The following is a 20985-nucleotide window of genomic DNA, read 5'->3' as shown; positions in this document are numbered from 1 at the left end:
CGGTAAACGAGAAGAAAAGTAACGTTTTATGCGATCTGATAAACATAGCTTTGTACATAACAGAAGCGGTAAGTAGCGTTTAGCACCATCTCCGAGGTGGGTTTTTTGCTGTCTCAAAGCTAAACCTAATCACACTTTGATCGCCACGTGCAGATAGCGGTGGATTGTAAGGCGAAGATCATTGCATTCTTGGAGTCGCTCGTTCCATGCACGGTGAAACTTTACAAGGAAGCAAACTTGCGCAAGGAACAGAAAGTGTCACTGTTCCGGTTGATGCATCTGTCGCTGATAATGTTGTACCCGGGAGGAAAATCTCATACCCTTGCCAAACCACTGACCCGAGACGGTTTGCAGCAGGTCGAGGACGATGAAGCGCGAAGGAAAACGTTGCGCGAATATCATTACATACTGACGAGTGAAATGAAGGCACGGGATCAGAGTTCGTTCTTTGGCTCGAATGAGGCCCCTTTTGCTGATGGTTTCATTGACTTTGCCGCCCGGTTGTGTTATACGGTAAGATTATTTGAGTTTTTTTCTGCATTTTTAAAGGGAAAATTACTACTTCTTACTCATCCCTTTTTCAAAGGTGTACTGGAACGAGGATAATTGGAAGGAATCTAGCGGCGAAGAAACGGCCGCAAAGCGAAACAAACAGTTTAACAAACTGCAAAGCATCATGGAGATGGTCGGTACTGCTCCAAATCAGCTTAATTTGCGTTGGTACGATCACGCTTCCTCTTTCATGTAGAAAAGATCATTAATAAACATTTTCCTCCAGGTTGTACATCCTTTCTGCGGTTCTAGACAGATATGAGGCAGCACTTACTAGCGACGACTATGCGCAACTGTTGCAACTGTTGTGCAATGTGCAACCGAGCCTACAATCGCCGCACGAGCATGATGCTTTCTACCAGTGCTGTTCCGTGCTGCTCGCGTTCGAACAAAAGTCAACCCATCGATCGTTGAACACAGCGGCGGCCAGCGGTGAATCGATTGGCGAGCTTTGGGCCAAAATGATAGCCGCTGCGTTCCGTGCCTGCACCAACACCGCCGCAAGAACGTGCGCTAAATCCAATCTCCTGCTGCAGCTATTGATTCGCCATCGAAAGTATCCGAACGTCGGCTTTCTAAACAGCACCGTGCTGGAAGCCTTTTACACCTATGCCGTGGAGAAGACGAACCTTAACGTCGGCACGGTGCTGTCCATCCTGGAGACGGTGGGCAACGCCGAGTGTCTCGGCAGTGTCGACGGTGTGCTGACCAAGCTGCTCAACTATCTCTATCCGCAGACGCGCGAAACACAGTCGAAAGCGATACTACACGCAAAGGAGCGGCTGAGCGCAAAGACGCTGGCACGCATTTCGATCCTTTGCGTGGTGACTACATGTTGCGCAATGGATGAGACAGAGCGGCACACACACGCCGGAGTGCACGATACCTTTTACCGGGAGCGAGACGGGCAGTTGCAAACGCTCGAGCAAAGACTTCGCTACCATAGTTTAGAGGAATTGCTAGCGTTGGAGCAGCACAAAAAGGAAGGGATTGATGCGGAATCACCCCAAGGCAGCGCACGAATCTCTTACAACATAAACGAACCACTGTTTTTGCGCCTGTGTGAGGTAGTAAGCTTCGACAAGCATATCCTGCCCGATGGGAATTATTTTCTAGCCGATGGATTGGCATGCATCTGCGACGATTTGGAGTTGTACCTGGAGATGCTCAACATTTTGCAGCTGCACGCCGCGTACGATGAGCAGCAGTGCACCAGGAGCCCACTGTACAAAAAGGTTCTGCTCAAGTTCGACCTACTAAACGGTGGATTTGAGCGGCTGTTGAAAAACGATGCGGCCTCCACGCTAAATCTCATCAAAACCAGGAACCTTGCCGAGCGATTGTTGGCCATCTTTCGTGTCCCTTACCATCCGTCGGTAAGGAAGCTGCTGCAGCAAACCGAACACACGTTCATTATGCGATGGGCAATCGGGCAGATCAGTCTGAAGGAGGGGAGGATTCGCAGTGCGTGACCGTGTTGCAGCCGGATAAACTGGCCACGGAAGAGCAAATGCAGCGATGTTTCCTCCACGTCGTAGCGGAATATCTGCAGTACGAAGGGCCAAGCCTGAACGAGGCTCACGAGCTGCTGGATCGGTTGGAACTGAATGTGTTCAGCAGTTTGGATTTGTTCTATCTGTTTGATCTGTGTCGAATACTGCTGGCGCAAACTTCCCATGAGGTGGTGGCCGTATGGGTACTGAGAAACCTGGTAGATGTGTGCAAAAACCACTACACCAATCCTGACATTACGGAGCAGATTATCGATCTGTACGGTGGTAAGTTAATTGTAGCTGTGATCAACTGAACTCTCTTCTCAAATTGTGTTTAATCCGTTTCAGCTTTAACCGCCTTCGTGAGCCCGTACGAAGACATGATCCGCAACGTAACGATCGTGCTGTACTCGTTCGTAAAACAGTGCGCCAAACACACGTACTCTACCGAGCTGCAGGTGAAGATACTGGCGCAGGTGAAGTATCTGCTCCGCGCTTACCCGCAGCACATCCGTACGCCAACGCACGAGAGCATCTACAACGGATTGGTGCCGTTGCTGAGCAGCCCAAGCTATCGCATCAAGCTGGAAGCGGTCAGGAATATTCTGCACTTCATGCAGCTCGAATGGTCACATCCTGACCTTTCTTCGGTTCCGTGCAGCTTTTACGAGTTTCAGCTGCAACTGTACGATCAAATTCAGTTCGAGGAGCTACTAGCGACCGACGGTGGGATGGACATGAACGATGAGAGAATGAACGTGATTAGCGGCTGCCTTCAGCTGCTGTTGGGCATCTTTCGCATTAGCTTCATGCTGCGTCGGCGCGCGTTGTGCGATTTTGTGCTGCTCGTTCAGTTGGGAAGCGTAAACGATGGTAAGTGTTGTTACAGCAATAGCTGACAATTAAAGTTTAATTATTGTATAATCATATTTTTGTCCTTCTTCTAGACAAAATGGCAAACACCATACGGCTTATGCGCACCTCCAGCGATATCGACTTCTGCCAGCTGCTTCAAGCTAACCTGGACACCGTACTCGAGCTATGGCTAACCAAAGGGAATCGGTTGCTGCATTTCCCGTTCCGTCTAGCGGGAAAGATCGCCACGATCGAAGAGTTTATCCAACTGTTCAAGAAAAACATTTCCTTCGTCATACTCTGCATGCAGCCGGAACGGTTCGAACAGTTCTGCAAATCGATTGGCGTACAGCAGGCAGAAATGGTGAAGGTATGTTTTCGGTTGGAATGAATTTAAAATGATAAATGACCAATTTTCCATTTCATTACCAGAGTATACTGCCGAAATGTGTTTCGTTCCTTCTGCCCAAGTACGCCAAATGTGAAGGGATGGCGCCCAAGTATGATGCAATAGCTAGTCGGATGCACAAAGCACTTGCCCCTATAATAAGCACGGTAGATCTTAAAGATTACGTGTCGGAAATTATCAAACACCTCACCCACCGATTGAACGATCACGTTGAGCTGGGCAAGCTGTTGGACCAGGACCTGCCAAGCTGCTTCGTTGCCGATCTGTCGCTTAGCAAAGCCACTTACTCGACGGCGCTCGAGCACCTGAAACAGTCGGTATGGGGATCGCAATCGTTCAAGTACACGCTGCTGAGCAATTTGTGTTTTAAAAACAGCTCACCAATTGAACGCACCCTAACGGATGTCAAACGCTGGCTTTGGGCGGCTGATGAACCGGAGCAGAAAATGGTACATCTCTTCCAGTACACGGTGTTTCTCGACCATCTGAAAGAGTACATCGGACAGCAGAAGGAACGCGCGTTCAAACCCTATCTCGTGCGAGATGTGGTGTATTTCCTGTGCAACTTGTTGTCCTCCTTTCCCGCCCTACGACTTGCCACGCTCAACAGCTTCGGGCGGTTCCTGGAGCACGTGGTCGCATCTAGCGATGCGTGCGAGCTGCTCTCGGAACATTTGCACTTCATAGTGTCATCATTGCTGGAGGTGGAAAATGTCGATCCGGCATCGGAGATTTCTCAAAAATCGCTAACTCTGCTACGGTTTCTGATCTTACAACACTCTGCCGCGTTTGCGGGTGCGATCGGTAAGCTGAATTATCTACCAAAGGACGAACGATTCGATCAGTTGCGGCTTGCTATATCGCGCCAAAAAACGATCGGTCATGAAAATGTGCTGCCAAGGGAAGAAATCGCGGCGCTGATTGAGTTGCCCAATTTAAGATACGAAGATTTGGCTGCGCTGAAGATTGTGGTAAGCTTTTGCTGTATTTTGAGTGACTTGGAAGTTATATAATTATTAATTTTTTTATTGTAGCTCACCACCAAAAAGAAAGATCTAAAATTATTGTGCGATGAGCTGAGCGAGCAAAGCGCATCGTCGGGCGCTAATGGGGAAAGCGTGCTTCATCGGTTAGTCTACACTTTGCTGGAAGTTGTGCGCAGCTCCCCGTTCGACAAGCGATCGATGGAAGCTCTCCGATGTTTGAGTGAAATAGGACCGATCGATCTGGGAACAATGCTGTTAAAATCCGACGCAGAAATGATTGCTTACGATACGGTACAGCTTTAAAGCCCTGGGCAGTAGCAATATCAATTAAATTTTAAATTTCTATCTCTCTTTAGATCAACAACTCGAAGGAAGCAATCGAACGATGTGCTGCGGTGCTGCTGAGCGAATTGAACGAGCTGATAACGAACAGAAACGTTCCGGTTGCAAACTACGCCTCACTGATTTGCTACAAAATGCTGTACGGAAAAACATTCCATGCTTTGGCGGGTGAGATTCTAAACAAAATTGCATATAGAAATCCATTTTAAATCTTAACTTCGATCATATTCGTATCTCTAACAGCCAAACTACCAACACTGCACCCATTTTTGGGAACTTCTGCGGAAGAGATCAAACTCTTCACTCGTACCACCGGACGCAGTTTGTCGTTGCGGCCAATGCTTGCCAACGAACGGATCGAGTACAGCGCTTTTGTGCAGCAGCTGTCAGCCGCGTTGCTGTCATTTTTGGGAAATACGATGATTAAAAAGCTGGCCGAACAGGAAACGACATTCGTCGAGAAGCTTGTCCCTTTGCTGGTACAGATAACGATAAAGCAATTCGAAGAGTCAATCATCGATAGCATGGGCAGCTTTGTAAGTGCTCTTGTTGCACAGTAGTAGATGCCACGGATGATAAGGAAACATTTGAATATATCTTCCTTTTTTGCAGATTAATGAGTTTTTCAACGAGTTCGCTGCCATTCAAAATGAGGTTCACAATATTTTCAATGACCCGAAAGCTATTCAACTGATGCTTACCATCGTGGAGTGTGTTCGGATACATAATCAATGGTAAGTGTAATTTACAAATTTTTGTTAATACTTTTCCTAAAAAATAATGTTTGTAATAGCTTTCCACAGTACAAAATTTCCGTTAACTATCTACGAATCGCACAAGCGTCTCAATTCTGTCAGGCACACTTTAAAGCCATCCTGTATGGTGACCTCTGGTACCGGGAGGAAGAGGAGCAAGGCAAGCATGATGCCAAACGACACCCGGAACTGCAAAACATAATGAAATCATGCCATTTGGCGATCGGCGTAAACGATGCAGTTAAATCATTCCTCAACCCAATCCAGGAACGGATGGAATATTACCGTCTAGAGCAGAATTACGCCAGATGCTTGGTTATGCAAGATGCAAGCACACCGTGGTCGCAAGATACCGCCCTGGACAGTGCGGGCACACAGAATGCCATCTTGCAAACACTGAAAGACTCCTCACTGTACGGTTTGGCTAGATCGTTACATGTCGCACCGCAACAGATTGATTACGAGTGTGCCTGGCGGCTGTCCGACTGGAATGTACTATTCGACGCGGACGGCGGTGTTGGTCCCAATGTCCCGAAGAGAGCACCGGCTGCCGGTTCGAGCGCGCTGCTCCTACAGTCGCGATCCTTCGAGCGAGCGCATTACAAAGCGCTCAAGTGTTTGCAGCTGCGCGATGAACTCGCGGTGGAAAGTGCGATCGTGGCAGCGCAGCGTGCCGTTAGCGAACTTTTCAAGCTTACCAGCATCGAATCCACCAAACACATCTACCACGGGCTGTGCCGGTTGCGGATGCTGCAGCAGATCGAAGACTTCGGTGAGGTACACTTCTCCAGACAGATCGACTGCGAGCAGGACCTGCTGAACCGGTGGAGGGAACAGGACGAGCTGCCGCACAGCGAGTTCACGCTGCTGGAAACGATCCTTTCCCAGCGGCTGTCCATCTTCAGCACGGCCGGGATTCGTGCGAAACGTAAATGGGTACCGCCGGCAGTGTACAGCACGCTGCTGCTGCTGATCCACGAATCGCGCCTGCGAGGCTTCGTGGACTGTGCGGTACGGAATGTGGTGCTGATCGCTGAAGCAGGAGCTGCCGGCCAACGTGCAGTCGGTGGTGATGCTGGAACGTGCAGCTATTGGAGTGCCGGCCAGCCGGTGCTGGCAAGGAGTTGGCGTGGGAAGTAATGAACGCGCCAAGTACGGTGATCCGATGGTGAAGGGAGTGGCGTGTCGCCTTTACGGTGAGTTCACTTGCCGGACACTCGCAGGAGATCTGTCGCTGATACTTTCAACAAGCGGAAAAATATGTCCAGTTTGTGCTGTCGCGACAGGCGGCGGCGACGGCTGCGGGTGGCGAACAGAAAACCTCGCCGGGAACGTTCCCGCTAACCATCGTTGCTTCGACGTGGATCGTAACTTCACCGTGCAACACCGTGAAGCACGCGGATCGTGAATTCGTGCGGGTAGGTTGATGAGGCAATTTTGCTGGGGTTTAAATGAAAATTTGCTCCTCCCTTTCCTGCAGCTCACACGGTAAGATTATTTGTTTTTCTCTCTCTCTGCATGCTTTTAAAGGGAATACGATTACGTACATGCTAACTCACAACGTTTTCATGAGGAAATGAACGAGGATCAGAAAAGAAACTGCTGCTCGAGCTGAAGAAACGGCCGCAACATCGAAACAAACAGTTGAACAAACGAGCGAAAGCAATCTGGTGGAGATGGTCGGACAACGTCCATCATACCGCCAACACGCGGCTACAGATCGGCATTTCCACCTTACATGAGAAAAGATCATTACCAACATCGACCACCATTCGTGTCGTGTTGATCTTTCTGATCGCTGTTCAAGGAGGAAACGCTGATCGCGCACCTGACGAAGGACGTTTCGCGCATACTGATACCGCTCAAGACGCTCAAGGACAATGCGCAGGACATTCACATCAAAGCGTTCGTCGGCTACCCGAGCAGTGTGCAGTTTCACGTGTTGAACTGACCCGTCAGCTGCCCAAGTTTGCGATGTACACCATACCGCACAATCTGACCGGTCACCGAAGAGTGTGTGTAAGTATGCCGCTTACGTTATGTGTGCAGTTTTGTTTTTTTTTAGCGCTTAGTCACCCGGTATTGTAGATGAAGTGAAGATCATCTGTATTTTAAACCGCCAACACGTGCTTGCATGCATAAGTCATCGACATTCGACCCCAAAACCGAATCCGAACCGGCTTTGCTGTGTGGTGTGGTGCTGGTGCTTTTACACCTGTGCGTGGAGAAGTACGAACCTTAACGTCGGCACGGTGCTGTCCATCCTGGAGACGGTGGGCAACGCCGAGTGTCTCGGCAGTGTCGACGGTGTGCTGACCAAGCTGCTCAACTATCTCTATCCGCAGACGCGCGAAACACAGTCGAAAGCGATACTACACGCAAAGGAGCGGCTGAGCGCAAAGACGCTGGCACGCATTTCGATCCTTTGCGTGGTGACTACATGTTGCGCAATGGATGAGACAGAGCGGCACACACACGCCGGAGTGCACGATACCTTTTACCGGGAGCGAGACGGGCAGTTGCAAACGCTCGAGCAAAGACTTCGCTACCATAGTTTAGAGGAATTGCTAGCGTTGGAGCAGCACAAAAAGGAAGGGATTGATGCGGAATCACCCCAAGGCAGCGCACGAATCTCTTACAACATAAACGAACCACTGTTTTTGCGCCTGTGTGAGGTAGTAAGCTTCGACAAGCATATCCTGCCCGATGGGAATTATTTTCTAGCCGATGGATTGGCATGCATCTGCGACGATTTGGAGTTGTACCTGGAGATGCTCAACATTTTGCAGCTGCACGCCGCGTACGATGAGCAGCAGTGCACCAGGAGCCCACTGTACCAAAAGGTTCTGCTCAAGTTCGACCTACTAAACGGTGGATTTGAGCGGCTGTTGAAAAACGATGCGGCCTCCACGCTAAATCTCATCAAAACCAGGAACCTTGCCGAGCGATTGTTGGCCATCTTTCGTGTCCCTTACCATCCGTCGGTAAGGAAGCTGCTGCAGCAAACCGAACACACGTTCATTATGCGATGGGCAATCGGGCAGATCAGTCTGAAGGAGGGGGAGGATTCGCAGTGCGTGACCGTGTTGCAGCCGGATAAACTGGCCACGGAAGAGCAAATGCAGCGATGTTTCCTCCACGTCGTAGCGGAATATCTGCAGTACGAAGGGCCAAGCCTGAACGAGGCTCACGAGCTGCTGGATCGGTTGGAACTGAATGTGTTCAGCAGTTTGGATTTGTTCTATCTGTTTGATCTGTGTCGAATACTGCTGGCGCAAACTTCCCATGAGGTGGTGGCCGTATGGGTACTGAGAAACCTGGTAGATGTGTGCAAAAACCACTACACCAATCCTGACATTACGGAGCAGATTATCGATCTGTACGGTGGTAAGTTAATTGTAGCTGTGATCAACTGAACTCTCTTCTCAAATTGTGTTTAATCCGTTTCAGCTTTAACCGCCTTCGTGAGCCCGTACGAAGACATGATCCGCAACGTAACGATCGTGCTGTACTCGTTCGTAAAACAGTGCGCCAAACACACGTACTCTACCGAGCTGCAGGTGAAGATACTGGCGCAGGTGAAGTATCTGCTCCGCGCTTACCCGCAGCACATCCGTACGCCAACGCACGAGAGCATCTACAACGGATTGGTGCCGTTGCTGAGCAGCCCAAGCTATCGCATCAAGCTGGAAGCGGTCAGGAATATTCTGCACTTCATGCAGCTCGAATGGTCACATCCTGACCTTTCTTCGGTTCCGTGCAGCTTTTACGAGTTTCAGCTGCAACTGTACGATCAAATTCAGTTCGAGGAGCTACTAGCGACCGACGGTGGGATGGACATGAACGATGAGAGAATGAACGTGATTAGCGGCTGCCTTCAGCTGCTGTTGGGCATCTTTCGCATTAGCTTCATGCTGCGTCGGCGCGCGTTGTGCGATTTTGTGCTGCTCGTTCAGTTGGGAAGCGTAAACGATGGTAAGTGTTGTTACAGCAATAGCTGACAATTAAAGTTTAATTATTGTATAATCATATTTTTGTCCTTCTTCTAGACAAAATGGCAAACACCATACGGCTTATGCGCACCTCCAGCGATATCGACTTCTGCCAGCTGCTTCAAGCTAACCTGGACACCGTACTCGAGCTATGGCTAACCAAAGGGAATCGGTTGCTGCATTTCCCGTTCCGTCTAGCGGGAAAGATCGCCACGATCGAAGAGTTTATCCAACTGTTCAAGAAAAACATTTCCTTCGTCATACTCTGCATGCAGCCGGAACGGTTCGAACAGTTCTGCAAATCGATTGGCGTACAGCAGGCAGAAATGGTGAAGGTATGTTTTCGGTTGGAATGAATTTAAAATGATAAATGACCAATTTTCCATTTCATTACCAGAGTATACTGCCGAAATGTGTTTCGTTCCTTCTGCCCAAGTACGCCAAATGTGAAGGGATGGCGCCCAAGTATGATGCAATAGCTAGTCGGATGCACAAAGCACTTGCCCCTATAATAAGCACGGTAGATCTTAAAGATTACGTGTCGGAAATTATCAAACACCTCACCCACCGATTGAACGATCACGTTGAGCTGGGCAAGCTGTTGGACCAGGACCTGCCAAGCTGCTTCGTTGCCGATCTGTCGCTTAGCAAAGCCACTTACTCGACGGCGCTCGAGCACCTGAAACAGTCGGTATGGGGATCGCAATCGTTCAAGTACACGCTGCTGAGCAATTTGTGTTTTAAAAACAGCTCACCAATTGAACGCACCCTAACGGATGTCAAACGCTGGCTTTGGGCGGCTGATGAACCGGAGCAGAAAATGGTACATCTCTTCCAGTACACGGTGTTTCTCGACCATCTGAAAGAGTACATCGGACAGCAGAAGGAACGCGCGTTCAAACCCTATCTCGTGCGAGATGTGGTGTATTTCCTGTGCAACTTGTTGTCCTCCTTTCCCGCCCTACGACTTGCCACGCTCAACAGCTTCGGGCGGTTCCTGGAGCACGTGGTCGCATCTAGCGATGCGTGCGAGCTGCTCTCGGAACATTTGCACTTCATAGTGTCATCATTGCTGGAGGTGGAAAATGTCGATCCGGCATCGGAGATTTCTCAAAAATCGCTAACTCTGCTACGGTTTCTGATCTTACAACACTCTGCCGCGTTTGCGGGTGCGATCGGTAAGCTGAATTATCTACCAAAGGACGAACGATTCGATCAGTTGCGGCTTGCTATATCGCGCCAAAAAACGATCGGTCATGAAAATGTGCTGCCAAGGGAAGAAATCGCGGCGCTGATTGAGTTGCCCAATTTAAGATACGAAGATTTGGCTGCGCTGAAGATTGTGGTAAGCTTTTGCTGTATTTTGAGTGACTTGGAAGTTATATAATTATTAATTTTTTTATTGTAGCTCACCACCAAAAAGAAAGATCTAAAATTATTGTGCGATGAGCTGAGCGAGCAAAGCGCATCGTCGGGCGCTAATGGGGAAAGCGTGCTTCATCGGTTAGTCTACACTTTGCTGGAAGTTGTGCGCAGCTCCCCGTTCGACAAGCGATCGATGGAAGCTCTCCGATGTTTGAGTGAAATAGGACCGATCGATCTGGGAACAATGCTGTTAAAATCCGACGCAGAAATGATTGCTTACGATACGGTACAGCTTTAAAGCCCTGGGCAGTAGCAATATCAATTAAATTTTAAATTTCTATCTCTCTTTAGATCAACAACTCGAAGGAAGCAATCGAACGATGTGCTGCGGTGCTGCTGAGCGAATTGAACGAGCTGATAACGAACAGAAACGTTCCGGTTGCAAACTACGCCTCACTGATTTGCTACAAAATGCTGTACGGAAAAACATTCCATGCTTTGGCGGGTGAGATTCTAAACAAATTGCATATAGAAATCCATTTTAAATCTTAACTTCGATCATATTCGTATCTCTAACAGCCAAACTACCAACACTGCACCCATTTTTGGGAACTTCTGCGGAAGAGATCAAACTCTTCACTCGTACCACCGGACGCAGTTTGTCGTTGCGGCCAATGCTTGCCAACGAACGGATCGAGTACAGCGCTTTTGTGCAGCAGCTGTCAGCCGCGTTGCTGTCATTTTTGGGAAATACGATGATTAAAAAACTGGCCGAACAGGAAACGACATTCGTCGAGAAGCTTGTCCCTTTGCTGGTACAGATAACGATAAAGCAATTCGAAGAGTCAATCATCGATAGCATGGGCAGCTTTGTAAGTGCTCTTGTTGCACAGTAGTAGATGCCACGGATGATAAGGAAACATTTGAATATATCTTCCTTTTTTGCAGATTAATGAGTTTTTCAACGAGTTCGCTGCCATTCAAAATGAGGTTCACAATATTTTCAATGACCCGAAAGCTATTCAACTGATGCTTACCATCGTGGAGTGTGTTCGGATACATAATCAATGGTAAGTGTAATTTACAAATTTTTGTTAATACTTTTCCTAAAAAATAATGTTTGTAATAGCTTTCCACAGTACAAAATTTCCGTTAACTATCTACGAATCGCACAAGCGTCTCAATTCTGTCAGGCACACTTTAAAGCCATCCTGTATGGTGACCTCTGGTACCGGGAGGAAGAGGAGCAAGGCAAGCATGATGCCAAACGACACCCGGAACTGCAAAACATAATGAAATCATGCCATTTGGCGATCGGCGTAAACGATGCAGTTAAATAATTCCTCAACCCAATCCAGGAACGGATGGAATATTACCGTCTAGAGCAGAATTACGCCAGATGCTTGGTTATGCAAGATGCAAGCACACCGTGGTCGCAAGATACCGCCCTGGACAGTGCGGGCACACAGAATGCCATCTTGCAAACACTGAAAGACTCCTCACTGTACGGTTTGGCTAGATCGTTACATGTCGCACCGCAACAGATTGATTACGAGTGTGCCTGGCGGCTGTCCGACTGGAATGTACTATTCGACGCGGACGGCGGTGTTGGTCCCAATGTCCCGAAGAGAGCACCGGCTGCCGGTTCGAGCGCGCTGCTCCTACAGTCGCGATCCTTCGAGCGAGCGCATTACAAAGCGCTCAAGTGTTTGCAGCTGCGCGATGAACTCGCGGTGGAAAGTGCGATCGTGGCAGCGCAGCGTGCCGTTAGCGAACTTTTCAAGCTTACCAGCATCGAATCCACCAAACACATCTACCACGGGCTGTGCCGGTTGCGGATGCTGCAGCAGATCGAAGACTTCGGTGAGGTACACTTCTCCAGACAGATCGACTGCGAGCAGGACCTGCTGAACCGGTGGAGGGAACAGGACGAGCTGCCGCACAGCGAGTTCACGCTGCTGGAAACGATCCTTTCCCAGCGGCTGTCCATCTTCAGCACGGCCGGGATTCGTGCGAAACGTAAATGGGTACCGCCGGCAGTGTACAGCACGCTGCTGCTGCTGATCCACGAATCGCGCCTGCGAGGCTTCGTGGACTGTGCGGTACGGAATGTGGTGCTGATCGGGAAGCAGGAGCTGCCGGCCAACGTGCAGTCGGTGGTGATGCTGGAAAATGCACAGCTCAATTGGAGTGCCGGCCAGCCGGTGCTGGCGAAGGAGTTGGCGTGGGAAGTAATGAACAGCGCCAAGTACACTGATCCGATGGTGAAGGGAGTGGCGTGTCGCCTTTACGGTGAGTTCCTTGCCGAAGGACACTCGCAGGAGATCAAGTCGCTATGCTCGGACTACTTTCAACAAGCGGAAAAATATGTCCAGTTTGTGCTGTCGCGACAGGCGGCGGCGACGGCTGCGGGTGGCGAACAGAAAACCTCGCCCGGGAACGTTCCCGCTAACCATCGTTGCTTCGACGTGGATCGTAACTTCACCGTGCAGCACACCGTCGCGAAGTACGCGGATCGTGAATTTGTGCGGGTAGGTTGAGGAGCATTGCAATATTAAATGGGGTAAACTAAATGAAAATTTGCTCCTCCCTTTCCTGCAGCTCACACGATGAGACACGTGCTTCATGCCCTGTTTTCTCTCTCTCTCTCTCTTTTTGCTTTTCCGCCAGTAAGGGGATATACGACGCCAAGCGTCAACATGCTAACGTTGCACAACGTTGCCGATGAGGAAATGAACGCTCTGCTGACTCAGAAACAGAAACTGCTGCTCGAGCTGAAGCACTACGAAAACAACATCAAGTACAACAAGGAAATCCTGAGCAACACGAGCGAAAGCAATCTGGTGCAGAGTGTGCCGGACAACGTCGGCATCATACCGTCCAACACGCGGCTACAGATCGGCATTTCCACCAGCTACGATAGCAACGATATGAACATCGACATCACCGTGTCGACCAACAACTCGACCACGATTCGTGTCGTGTTGATCTTTGCTGATCAGCTGTTCAAGGAGGAAACGCTGATCGCGCACCTGACGAAGGACGTTTCGCGCATACTGATACCGCTCAAGACGCTCAAGGACAATGCGCAGGACATTCACATCAAAGCGTTCGTCGGCTACCCGAGCAGTGTGCAGTTTCACGTGTTTGAACTGACCCGTCAGCTGCCCAAGTTTGCGATGTACACCATACCGCACAATCTGACCGGGTCACCGAAGAGTGTGTGTAAGTATGCCGCTTACGTTATGTGTGCAGTTTTGTTTTTTTTACGCGCTTAGTCACCCGGTATTTGTAGATGAAGTGAAGATCATCTGATTATTTTAAACCGCCAACACGTGCTTGCATGCATAAGTCATCGACATTCGACCCCAAAACCGAATGCCCGAACCAGTTTTGCTGTGTGGTGTGGTGGTGGTGCTGGATGGAAAACTGTGATTTGTGTTGTACGCCTTAACCGTTCGTACGGATGCAGTGCTAAAGCCCAGTGATGGATTCCTTTTTCGGCTTCGATACCAGTCTGCCGGGTGAGAACGACGAGGAGTAGGAGGAGGAGGAAGCTCGCCGATTCTTCCAGGCAGCACCGCGGCGCACCGCCGAACTGCATTCGCCGCTGCAGCGGCGCCGATGCAAAGAAGACATCTCGGACGAGGAGGAGTATGACGCCCTGAATGACGAAACGTTCGGTGCGGCGGACAAGGGCGACTGGAAGGACATCCACGAGCATCTCGTGCGGCTGGAAAGTTGCAGGAATGGGGGGCGAACCGGTTCCTTCCTTGGGGAGGATGAGGACGACGGGGGCAGCAGCGACAACAACAACAGCGAGAGCGGCCGTAGCAGTGTGGTGGCCCAAAGCATTGGCGATGAGTTCGCGAACAAGCTATGGCTGGATCCGAGCATCTGGGGTAGCCCGGCGAAGGTTCCGGCTCCGGTGCAGCCACCGTACAGCGATTATAGGCCCAGCGGTACGCCATTTTCTGCCCTGCCACCACAGCAGAGCGCCTTTCGACCACCGGAACCGGCGCATCCGATCGGGGGAGGTGGCCTGCCGCCAAAACCGCCTCCCTCACTGCCACCGGGCTTGTTTCCACCCATGAAGATGCTGTCAGTGGAGGACATTGAACGAACCATCATCCAGCATCAGCATCAGCAAAATCAGCATCAAAGTATGCTGCAAAAGCAAATGTCACAGCAGCAGCAGCAGCAACAACAACAACACCAACTCCATTACCATCACAACCAATTTCACCAGCAGCAGCAGCAGCAGACACTGCAACCATTCCGCACACCGGCACCGGTCCCGGCCCAACCACCACCACCAGTGAAAGCTCGCGATCATTTCACACCCGCCAAGGAGGTAAAGAGTATGCAGCCGCCGATCCCGATGATCTCCTCGCCAGTAGCAGCACCACCGTTACGGGTACCACCGGCGCTGCTCACCCCGCCGCTTTCGCTGCTGGGCGCCCGAAACGCCGGCCCCGCTGCCCTGTTCCCGCCCGGACCGTCGCAGGATGCTGAACAACGCGAACCGTCTTCCGCTTGGTTTGCTGCCGTACAACATGCTAGCCGCCCGACCGTACTCGACCCCGATCAACAACCTGGCGATGCATCCGGCATTCCCGCAGCGCTGCTCGTACGGTTCCCCGCTGCAAGGGTTTCTGGGTGGCCCCGGCCCGGTACAGATGGGTCCGCCACCGCCGCTACCTCCTCGCCATCCGGGACCAGCGCCGGGTGGGCCGCCGCCATTTTTGATGCAGCGCAGCCCGACGCCCCTGCCGACGAACCAGTTCAACCAGCGGCTGGTGCAGGAAATTCAACAAAACCATCCGCTGCTCGCGTTCAACCGACAGCTCGCTGCGGCCAGCACGCTCAGCGTTTGCGGCAATGGCGTGAACAAAGCAGCCCCGCTAGTAGCCCTGCCAAGGGCGGGTTTTATGAAGCAGCAGCACCATTTCCAGCAGCAGCAGCAGCAACGATCCCGAGTAGGCAATGGAATGCCATCGAGCACTGCAGGCGGCGGGCAGCCAGAGGAGCGCGATGAGTACGCAAACATGATGAGCAATCGCAACAAGCAGTGGCTAATCGGGATAAAGCTGACGCAGCTCAACTCGGACGCACCCTACTTTAACGATTACTATTTCACCGTGTACAAGCAGCGGCTGGCAGCGGCGAAGGGCGAGGGCGATAATAGGATCTATCGCGAAAATCAGCTCAACCATCCGTTCACCCAGCCGGAGGAGCATGCCCAGCTGCTGTTACTGTCGCTGCTGTCGAAGAACGGCAAGAGCGGGCTGCTCGGCACGAACCGCGAACGTCGCAGTTCCGAATCCCGCTCCAACCCGAACGGCGGTAGCGAGGGAAAGGATGGCTCAGCGCCGACGGGTGGTGGTCGAGCGTATACCCCGCTCCAATTTCAAAATTCGCTCGGCAAGCTGCAGTGCGGTAGTGTGATAGCGCCGCGAAAGCTCATCGACGCCGACGTGATGGGCAGCGACCAGCTGAACGGAAATGGCGTGCCGGCACTTGAACCGCCGCCCGCCGCTATCCAGCGCAAAGCTCGCCATGTGCTGCTGCTTATCGAGACGCTGTACAAGTTGGTGCTCAAGCTGGAAGATCTCGGCAATCCCGTTGCGATCGAAGCGATGAAAGCGCTGCGCGAAAAGAAAATGCGCAAGCGAACCAGCAGCACCGGCAGCGGCAGCGGTGTGGCGTGTTTGTCAGAAGCGGGCGCCAAGATTGGCAACGCATTGATAATTAATCCGAATTGGTAATTTAATGATAGTCACGTAAGATGATTTAACCAACAAATCCCGTTAATGTCGATACTAAGCTTCGGTTTTTTTAAATTTAATTTAATTGCTCTCAATCTGCTTTTCAATAAGCGAAATATTGCGATATTACCATATACATTTTAATGTGAAAATCTAGAGAAGACTAGTTTTTAGCCTAACACACACCCACACACACACAACCTCACACTTGTAAAGTGTGGCAAGGGAAGAACTGATACTGAGTTGTCGATGATCATTTAATGTTCCTTATTTATTAGGCTTTGCGTATGTAAAACACACGTGTGTGTGTAAAAGGGTAGCGTAAACTGAATTGCGTATACTCTGTCACACGCCGAAATGAATATATTCCATGCTCCTCTCCATATAAACCCCTGTGAACCGAATGGTATCGTTAGATATTGCTTTTGCAAACCGTGTTATATAGTCATTTAAGTTTGGGCACGACATATAAAGCCCCCCCCTCTTACCTCCCCGGTTAGGTTATTAGGTTATCCGCATGTCGTGCTCGTGCTGATATTTAATTTCGCCCATAGTGTTTCGCGCAAACAGAGCACGTGCGGTTTGAATAGGATTGCAAATCGATCGAATCGAACTCTTTAGTGTAGTGTAAGTTAGTTAACTGGCCAAGGATGACAGACTCGATGTGTACAATGTGGCAGGGGTTTCCCCAGGCGTTCTCATAGCTGTGGGACACTTTATTGACTCTTTCTTAAGTAAAATGTAACGGGAATTGGACTCTATAGCACCCTTGTTGGACATATCCAATAGGAATTTCCAACGAACCTTTCCAAAAAGGGTGCAATAGAGTCCAATTTCCGTCATGTGAAGTTCACTTCCCAATTAGAAAGAGTCAAGAAGTAGTGTCTCATAACTATAACCAGGCTAGAACCCCTGGAAAATCCTGTAAACTGCATTTGAGCCACTTTGTCACATCCATCCGCCCTCTACACAATTAAGCTTCACGTGCAATGAGAAATGGAAAGAGTAGCTGTAGACACTGTAAAAACTGTCCGTACCCGCTTACGGCACTATCAAACGAAACATTAAAACACATTCGTCTCTTCATTCAGTAGTACATAAATCTATAGATACATAATTTTATAGTTGAGTGCATTTACCTGAACTTGTTTTTAGACTAATCTTTCGATAGCTCTTTTTCACGTGTCCGTTGGTGTTTATCACTCACTGAACTTCTTTACACGATTACTTCTTTCCTTTTCAAATGTACTAGCTAGATGTACTATGGCACTGCAATTACTTTTCGGAAAACTTAAAACCTATTACACTACTCACTTGAATTGCTTTGATTTCTCTACCTACTTTCCAATATAAGAACGGTTAAAAAATGTGAAGAGAGCCAACATGCCAAGAAAGCTGTGTAAATGAGCATTTTAGGCTATAATCTTGAACATAAACTTAAACACTGAGCAGCATAAAAAAACTGCAATTGAGTTAAACTATCCATGTAAAAGCTCTGTAATTAAAAAGCAATCAAGCGCAAATTCCGAAACATGCGATAGAGAAAATGTGTCTAAGAAAAATGAACAAAAAAAGGAGATATCCACGATGGAATTGTCGAAAAAGAACAAACAAATAAATCGAACTAATTTTTTTGGGTTTCTTTTGTTATGATGCTTATGAACGCGAGCAAAATGGGTCGTTAGTTTTTGTGTTTTTTAGCGTAGAATTATGGTGCAATACAGGGTTTTCCAATTAAGTTTAGACTAGCAGCATACTTTTTTGAATAGTCGCAATAGATTCTTGACTAGCATCCTTTATTTTTGATTACGAGCAATGGATTATTGACTAGGAGCAATTGATTTCAGCAGGTCCCTGCATGACAGCCTAAGAGCGACGCGTTTATAACATCCGGTGTGACAGATTGACTTGAATAATAATCTGTGGATAATATTTAATTTCATCCGCTCATTTGATTAAATCATTTGTTTTACTGTTATATATCATCCACAAAGAAAGATATATTTTATATGATAGGTTTTCGATGCTATTGTTTTGATTTTATGAATGCACAATACAACACAAAAGCACTTAACGGCTGAATTGAAATATGCAGTAGTAGACCCCCAGGCATAACCTAACCAAAAGCTAGATTGCACAAGTTTTTCAGAGTGACCATATGTAGTTCTATCGATTTTCGATCGAATATTGGTTTACAATTGAGCACACTAAAACTCAATTTTTCTGACCGAAATTCAAATATTTTTCTAAGTATTCACCGTTCAACAATAAATTTGAAATTTAATAATAATAATAATAATAATTTTGTGAGTGAATAAAAAGTTGTTTTTACCGAAAATTACCGAGTTTGCTTTAGATTTCCTACCGATAACCTCTAAAAACAATCTGGTCACTCCGTGCCAGCAACCGGCCTGCTGAAATCAATTGCTGCTAGTCAAAAATCCATTGATCGTAATCAAAAATAGAGGATGCTAGTCAAGAATCTATTGCGACTATTCAAAAAAAGTATGCTTCTAGTCTAAACTCAATTGGAAAACCCTGTATCACAATATTAAAGGAGGATTTGTTGTGATCATAGCAACATCGCTAGTTTAAACGAAGTGTAGTAGGCTTTATTGAAATAGAGAATAAATTAGTCTGCATTTTCTTTTCGTACGAACAAGAAGTTCCAACAGGATTTACGGAAAGAAGGTTAAAAGGAGATAAGGGTTATTTTATATAAATTCTAAATTATGTTTTTAATTTTCTTTACAGATACAACTTGAAACAAACCACGCCCCACGAACCACGATGGCCTCTTCCTCGTCCAGCAGCAGCAGCAGCAGCAGAATGTCGGTGATGGACCGCGACCTCTGTCTGCTGCTGGTGGAGATGTCGTCCGAGAAGGTAACCGTGCGGCAGAAGGCGTTCAACAAGATGAGCACCATCCTGAACAACCGGGAGGACGATTTTCTCGACTACATGGCATCGGATGCGTTCGAGACGCAGTGGTGCGCGGTGCTGGATGCGGCTTACCACGGCATACAGAAGCAGAGCTACGCCATTACGACCCAGGTGCAGAGCAAGAACCACGACTACGTCGTGGTGCTGCACAAGCTCGTTGAGCTGGCGATGGATCGGGATGCGCCGCAGCTACCGCACAGCCAGCTGATCGGGTGCTTTGTGCGCGCGATCAACGATCAAGCGATGCGGGACAGTTTTGGTGTGTGCTTTCTGCACGTGCTGAACAAGTTCGTGCTGTGCTCCAAGTGGTGCCTAACGCCGGTGAGCTACGAGCACTGGAAAGGTAAGCAGAGGGGTGAAAAGGTTGATTTACTTTATTTAGTATTAAACGGGGATTTTTTTTGCAGAAATTCTTGACTGCTGTTTAGTGATGCTGGATACAGCGCACGTACCAAAGCACTTGGCGGCCAACTGTCTCTCGCTGGCTGTGGTGAAATTTTTAGCCAACTGCTCGATGCAAACACTGCTGGCGGACTATTTGAGCCGGCTGATTGTCCACCTGCGCCAGGCGGTAAACGAGAAGAAAAGTAACGTTTTATGCGATCTGATAAACATAGCTTTGTACATAACAGAAGCGGTAAGTAGCGTTTAGCACCATCTCCGAGGTGGGTTTTTTGCTGTCTCAAAGCTAAACCTAATCACACTTTGATCGCCACGTGCAGATAGCGGTGGATTGTAAGGCGAAGATCATTGCATTCTTGGAGTCGCTCGTTCCATGCACGGTGAAACTTTACAAGGAAGCAAACTTGCGCAAGGAACAGAAAGTGTCACTGTTCCGGTTGATGCATCTGTCGCTGATAATGTTGTACCCGGGAGGAAAATCTCATACCCTTGCCAAACCACTGACCCGAGACGGTTTGCAGCAGGTCGAGGACGATGAAGCGCGAAGGAAAACGTTGCGCGAATATCATTACATACTGACGAGTGAAATGAAGGCACGGGATCAGAGTTCGTTCTTTGGCTCGAATGAGGCCCCTTTTGCTGATGGTTTCATTGACTTTGCCGCCCGGTTGTGTTATACGGTAAGATTATTTGAGTTTTTTTCTGCATTTTTAAAGGGAAAATTACTACTTCTTACTCATCCCTTTTTCAAAGGTGTACTGGAACGAGGATAATTGGAAGGAATCTAGCGGCGAAGAAACGGCCGCAAAGCGAAACAAACAGTTTAACAAACTGCAAAGCATCATGGAGATGGTCGGTACTGCTCCAAATCAGCTTAATTTGCGTTGGTACGATCACGCTTCCTCTTTCATGTAGAAAAGATCATTAATAAACATTTTCCTCCAGGTTGTACATCCTTTCTGCGGTTCTAGACAGATATGAGGCAGCACTTACTAGCGACGACTATGCGCAACTGTTGCAACTGTTGTGCAATGTGCAACCGAGCCTACAATCGCCGCACGAGCATGATGCTTTCTACCAGTGCTGTTCCGTGCTGCTCGCGTTCGAACAAAAGTCAACCCAT

General features: G+C 48.8%; 2 protein-coding genes across 3 annotated transcripts in view; both read left to right on the top strand.

Annotated features, from left to right (window-relative positions):
• The first annotated feature begins 291 nt into the window (after nucleotides 1-291).
• The window catches only part of LOC121601205 (serine/threonine-protein kinase ATM-like), a 28070-nt gene continuing 7376 nt past the window's right edge, over nucleotides 292-20985 (top strand). Inside the window, exons 1-13 of the mRNA XM_041930009.1 lie at nucleotides 292-513; nucleotides 587-689; nucleotides 805-1928; nucleotides 1994-2330; nucleotides 2394-2918; nucleotides 2993-3270; nucleotides 3333-4280; nucleotides 4344-4586; nucleotides 4652-4805; nucleotides 4881-5173; nucleotides 5250-5371; nucleotides 5431-6353; nucleotides 12589-12801. Of these exons, the coding sequence (XP_041785943.1) occupies nucleotides 292-513; nucleotides 587-689; nucleotides 805-1928; nucleotides 1994-2330; nucleotides 2394-2918; nucleotides 2993-3270; nucleotides 3333-4280; nucleotides 4344-4586; nucleotides 4652-4805; nucleotides 4881-5173; nucleotides 5250-5371; nucleotides 5431-6353; nucleotides 12589-12801 (5485 nt within the window). The remainder of the gene's footprint in view (nucleotides 514-586; nucleotides 690-804; nucleotides 1929-1993; nucleotides 2331-2393; nucleotides 2919-2992; nucleotides 3271-3332; nucleotides 4281-4343; nucleotides 4587-4651; nucleotides 4806-4880; nucleotides 5174-5249; nucleotides 5372-5430; nucleotides 6354-12588; nucleotides 12802-20985) is intronic.
• On the top strand, nucleotides 13029-19294 carry LOC121601192 (Bardet-Biedl syndrome 2 protein-like). 2 transcript variants are annotated; one of them, XM_041929996.1, is made up of 3 exons: nucleotides 13029-13255; nucleotides 13420-13974; nucleotides 14045-14937. In XM_041929996.1, the coding sequence occupies exons 1-3, from the start codon at nucleotides 13117-13119 to the stop codon at nucleotides 14062-14064; spliced, it is 714 nt and encodes a 237-aa protein (XP_041785930.1). In that variant the 5' UTR covers nucleotides 13029-13116; the 3' UTR covers nucleotides 14065-14937. The 2 variants fall into 2 exon arrangements, with proteins under 2 accessions (XP_041785930.1, XP_041785929.1); XM_041929995.1 differs by lacking the exons at nucleotides 13029-13255; nucleotides 13420-13974; nucleotides 14045-14937 and adding exons at nucleotides 15162-16513; nucleotides 19272-19294.

The sequence above is a fragment of the Anopheles merus genome, unplaced genomic scaffold (genome assembly GCF_017562075.2).
Source record: "Anopheles merus strain MAF unplaced genomic scaffold, AmerM5.1 LNR4000037, whole genome shotgun sequence".
NCBI classification, from domain to species: Eukaryota; Metazoa; Arthropoda; class Insecta; order Diptera; family Culicidae; genus Anopheles; species Anopheles merus.
Note: the sequence above shows the minus strand (reverse complement) of the source record. Positions and strands in the feature narration are given on the sequence as shown.

Coding starts and splice junctions, on each gene's coding strand:
- LOC121601192 (XM_041929995.1), top strand. CDS start 15,258: ATGCTGAACAACGCGAACCGTCTTCCGCTTGGTTTGCTGCCGTACAAC.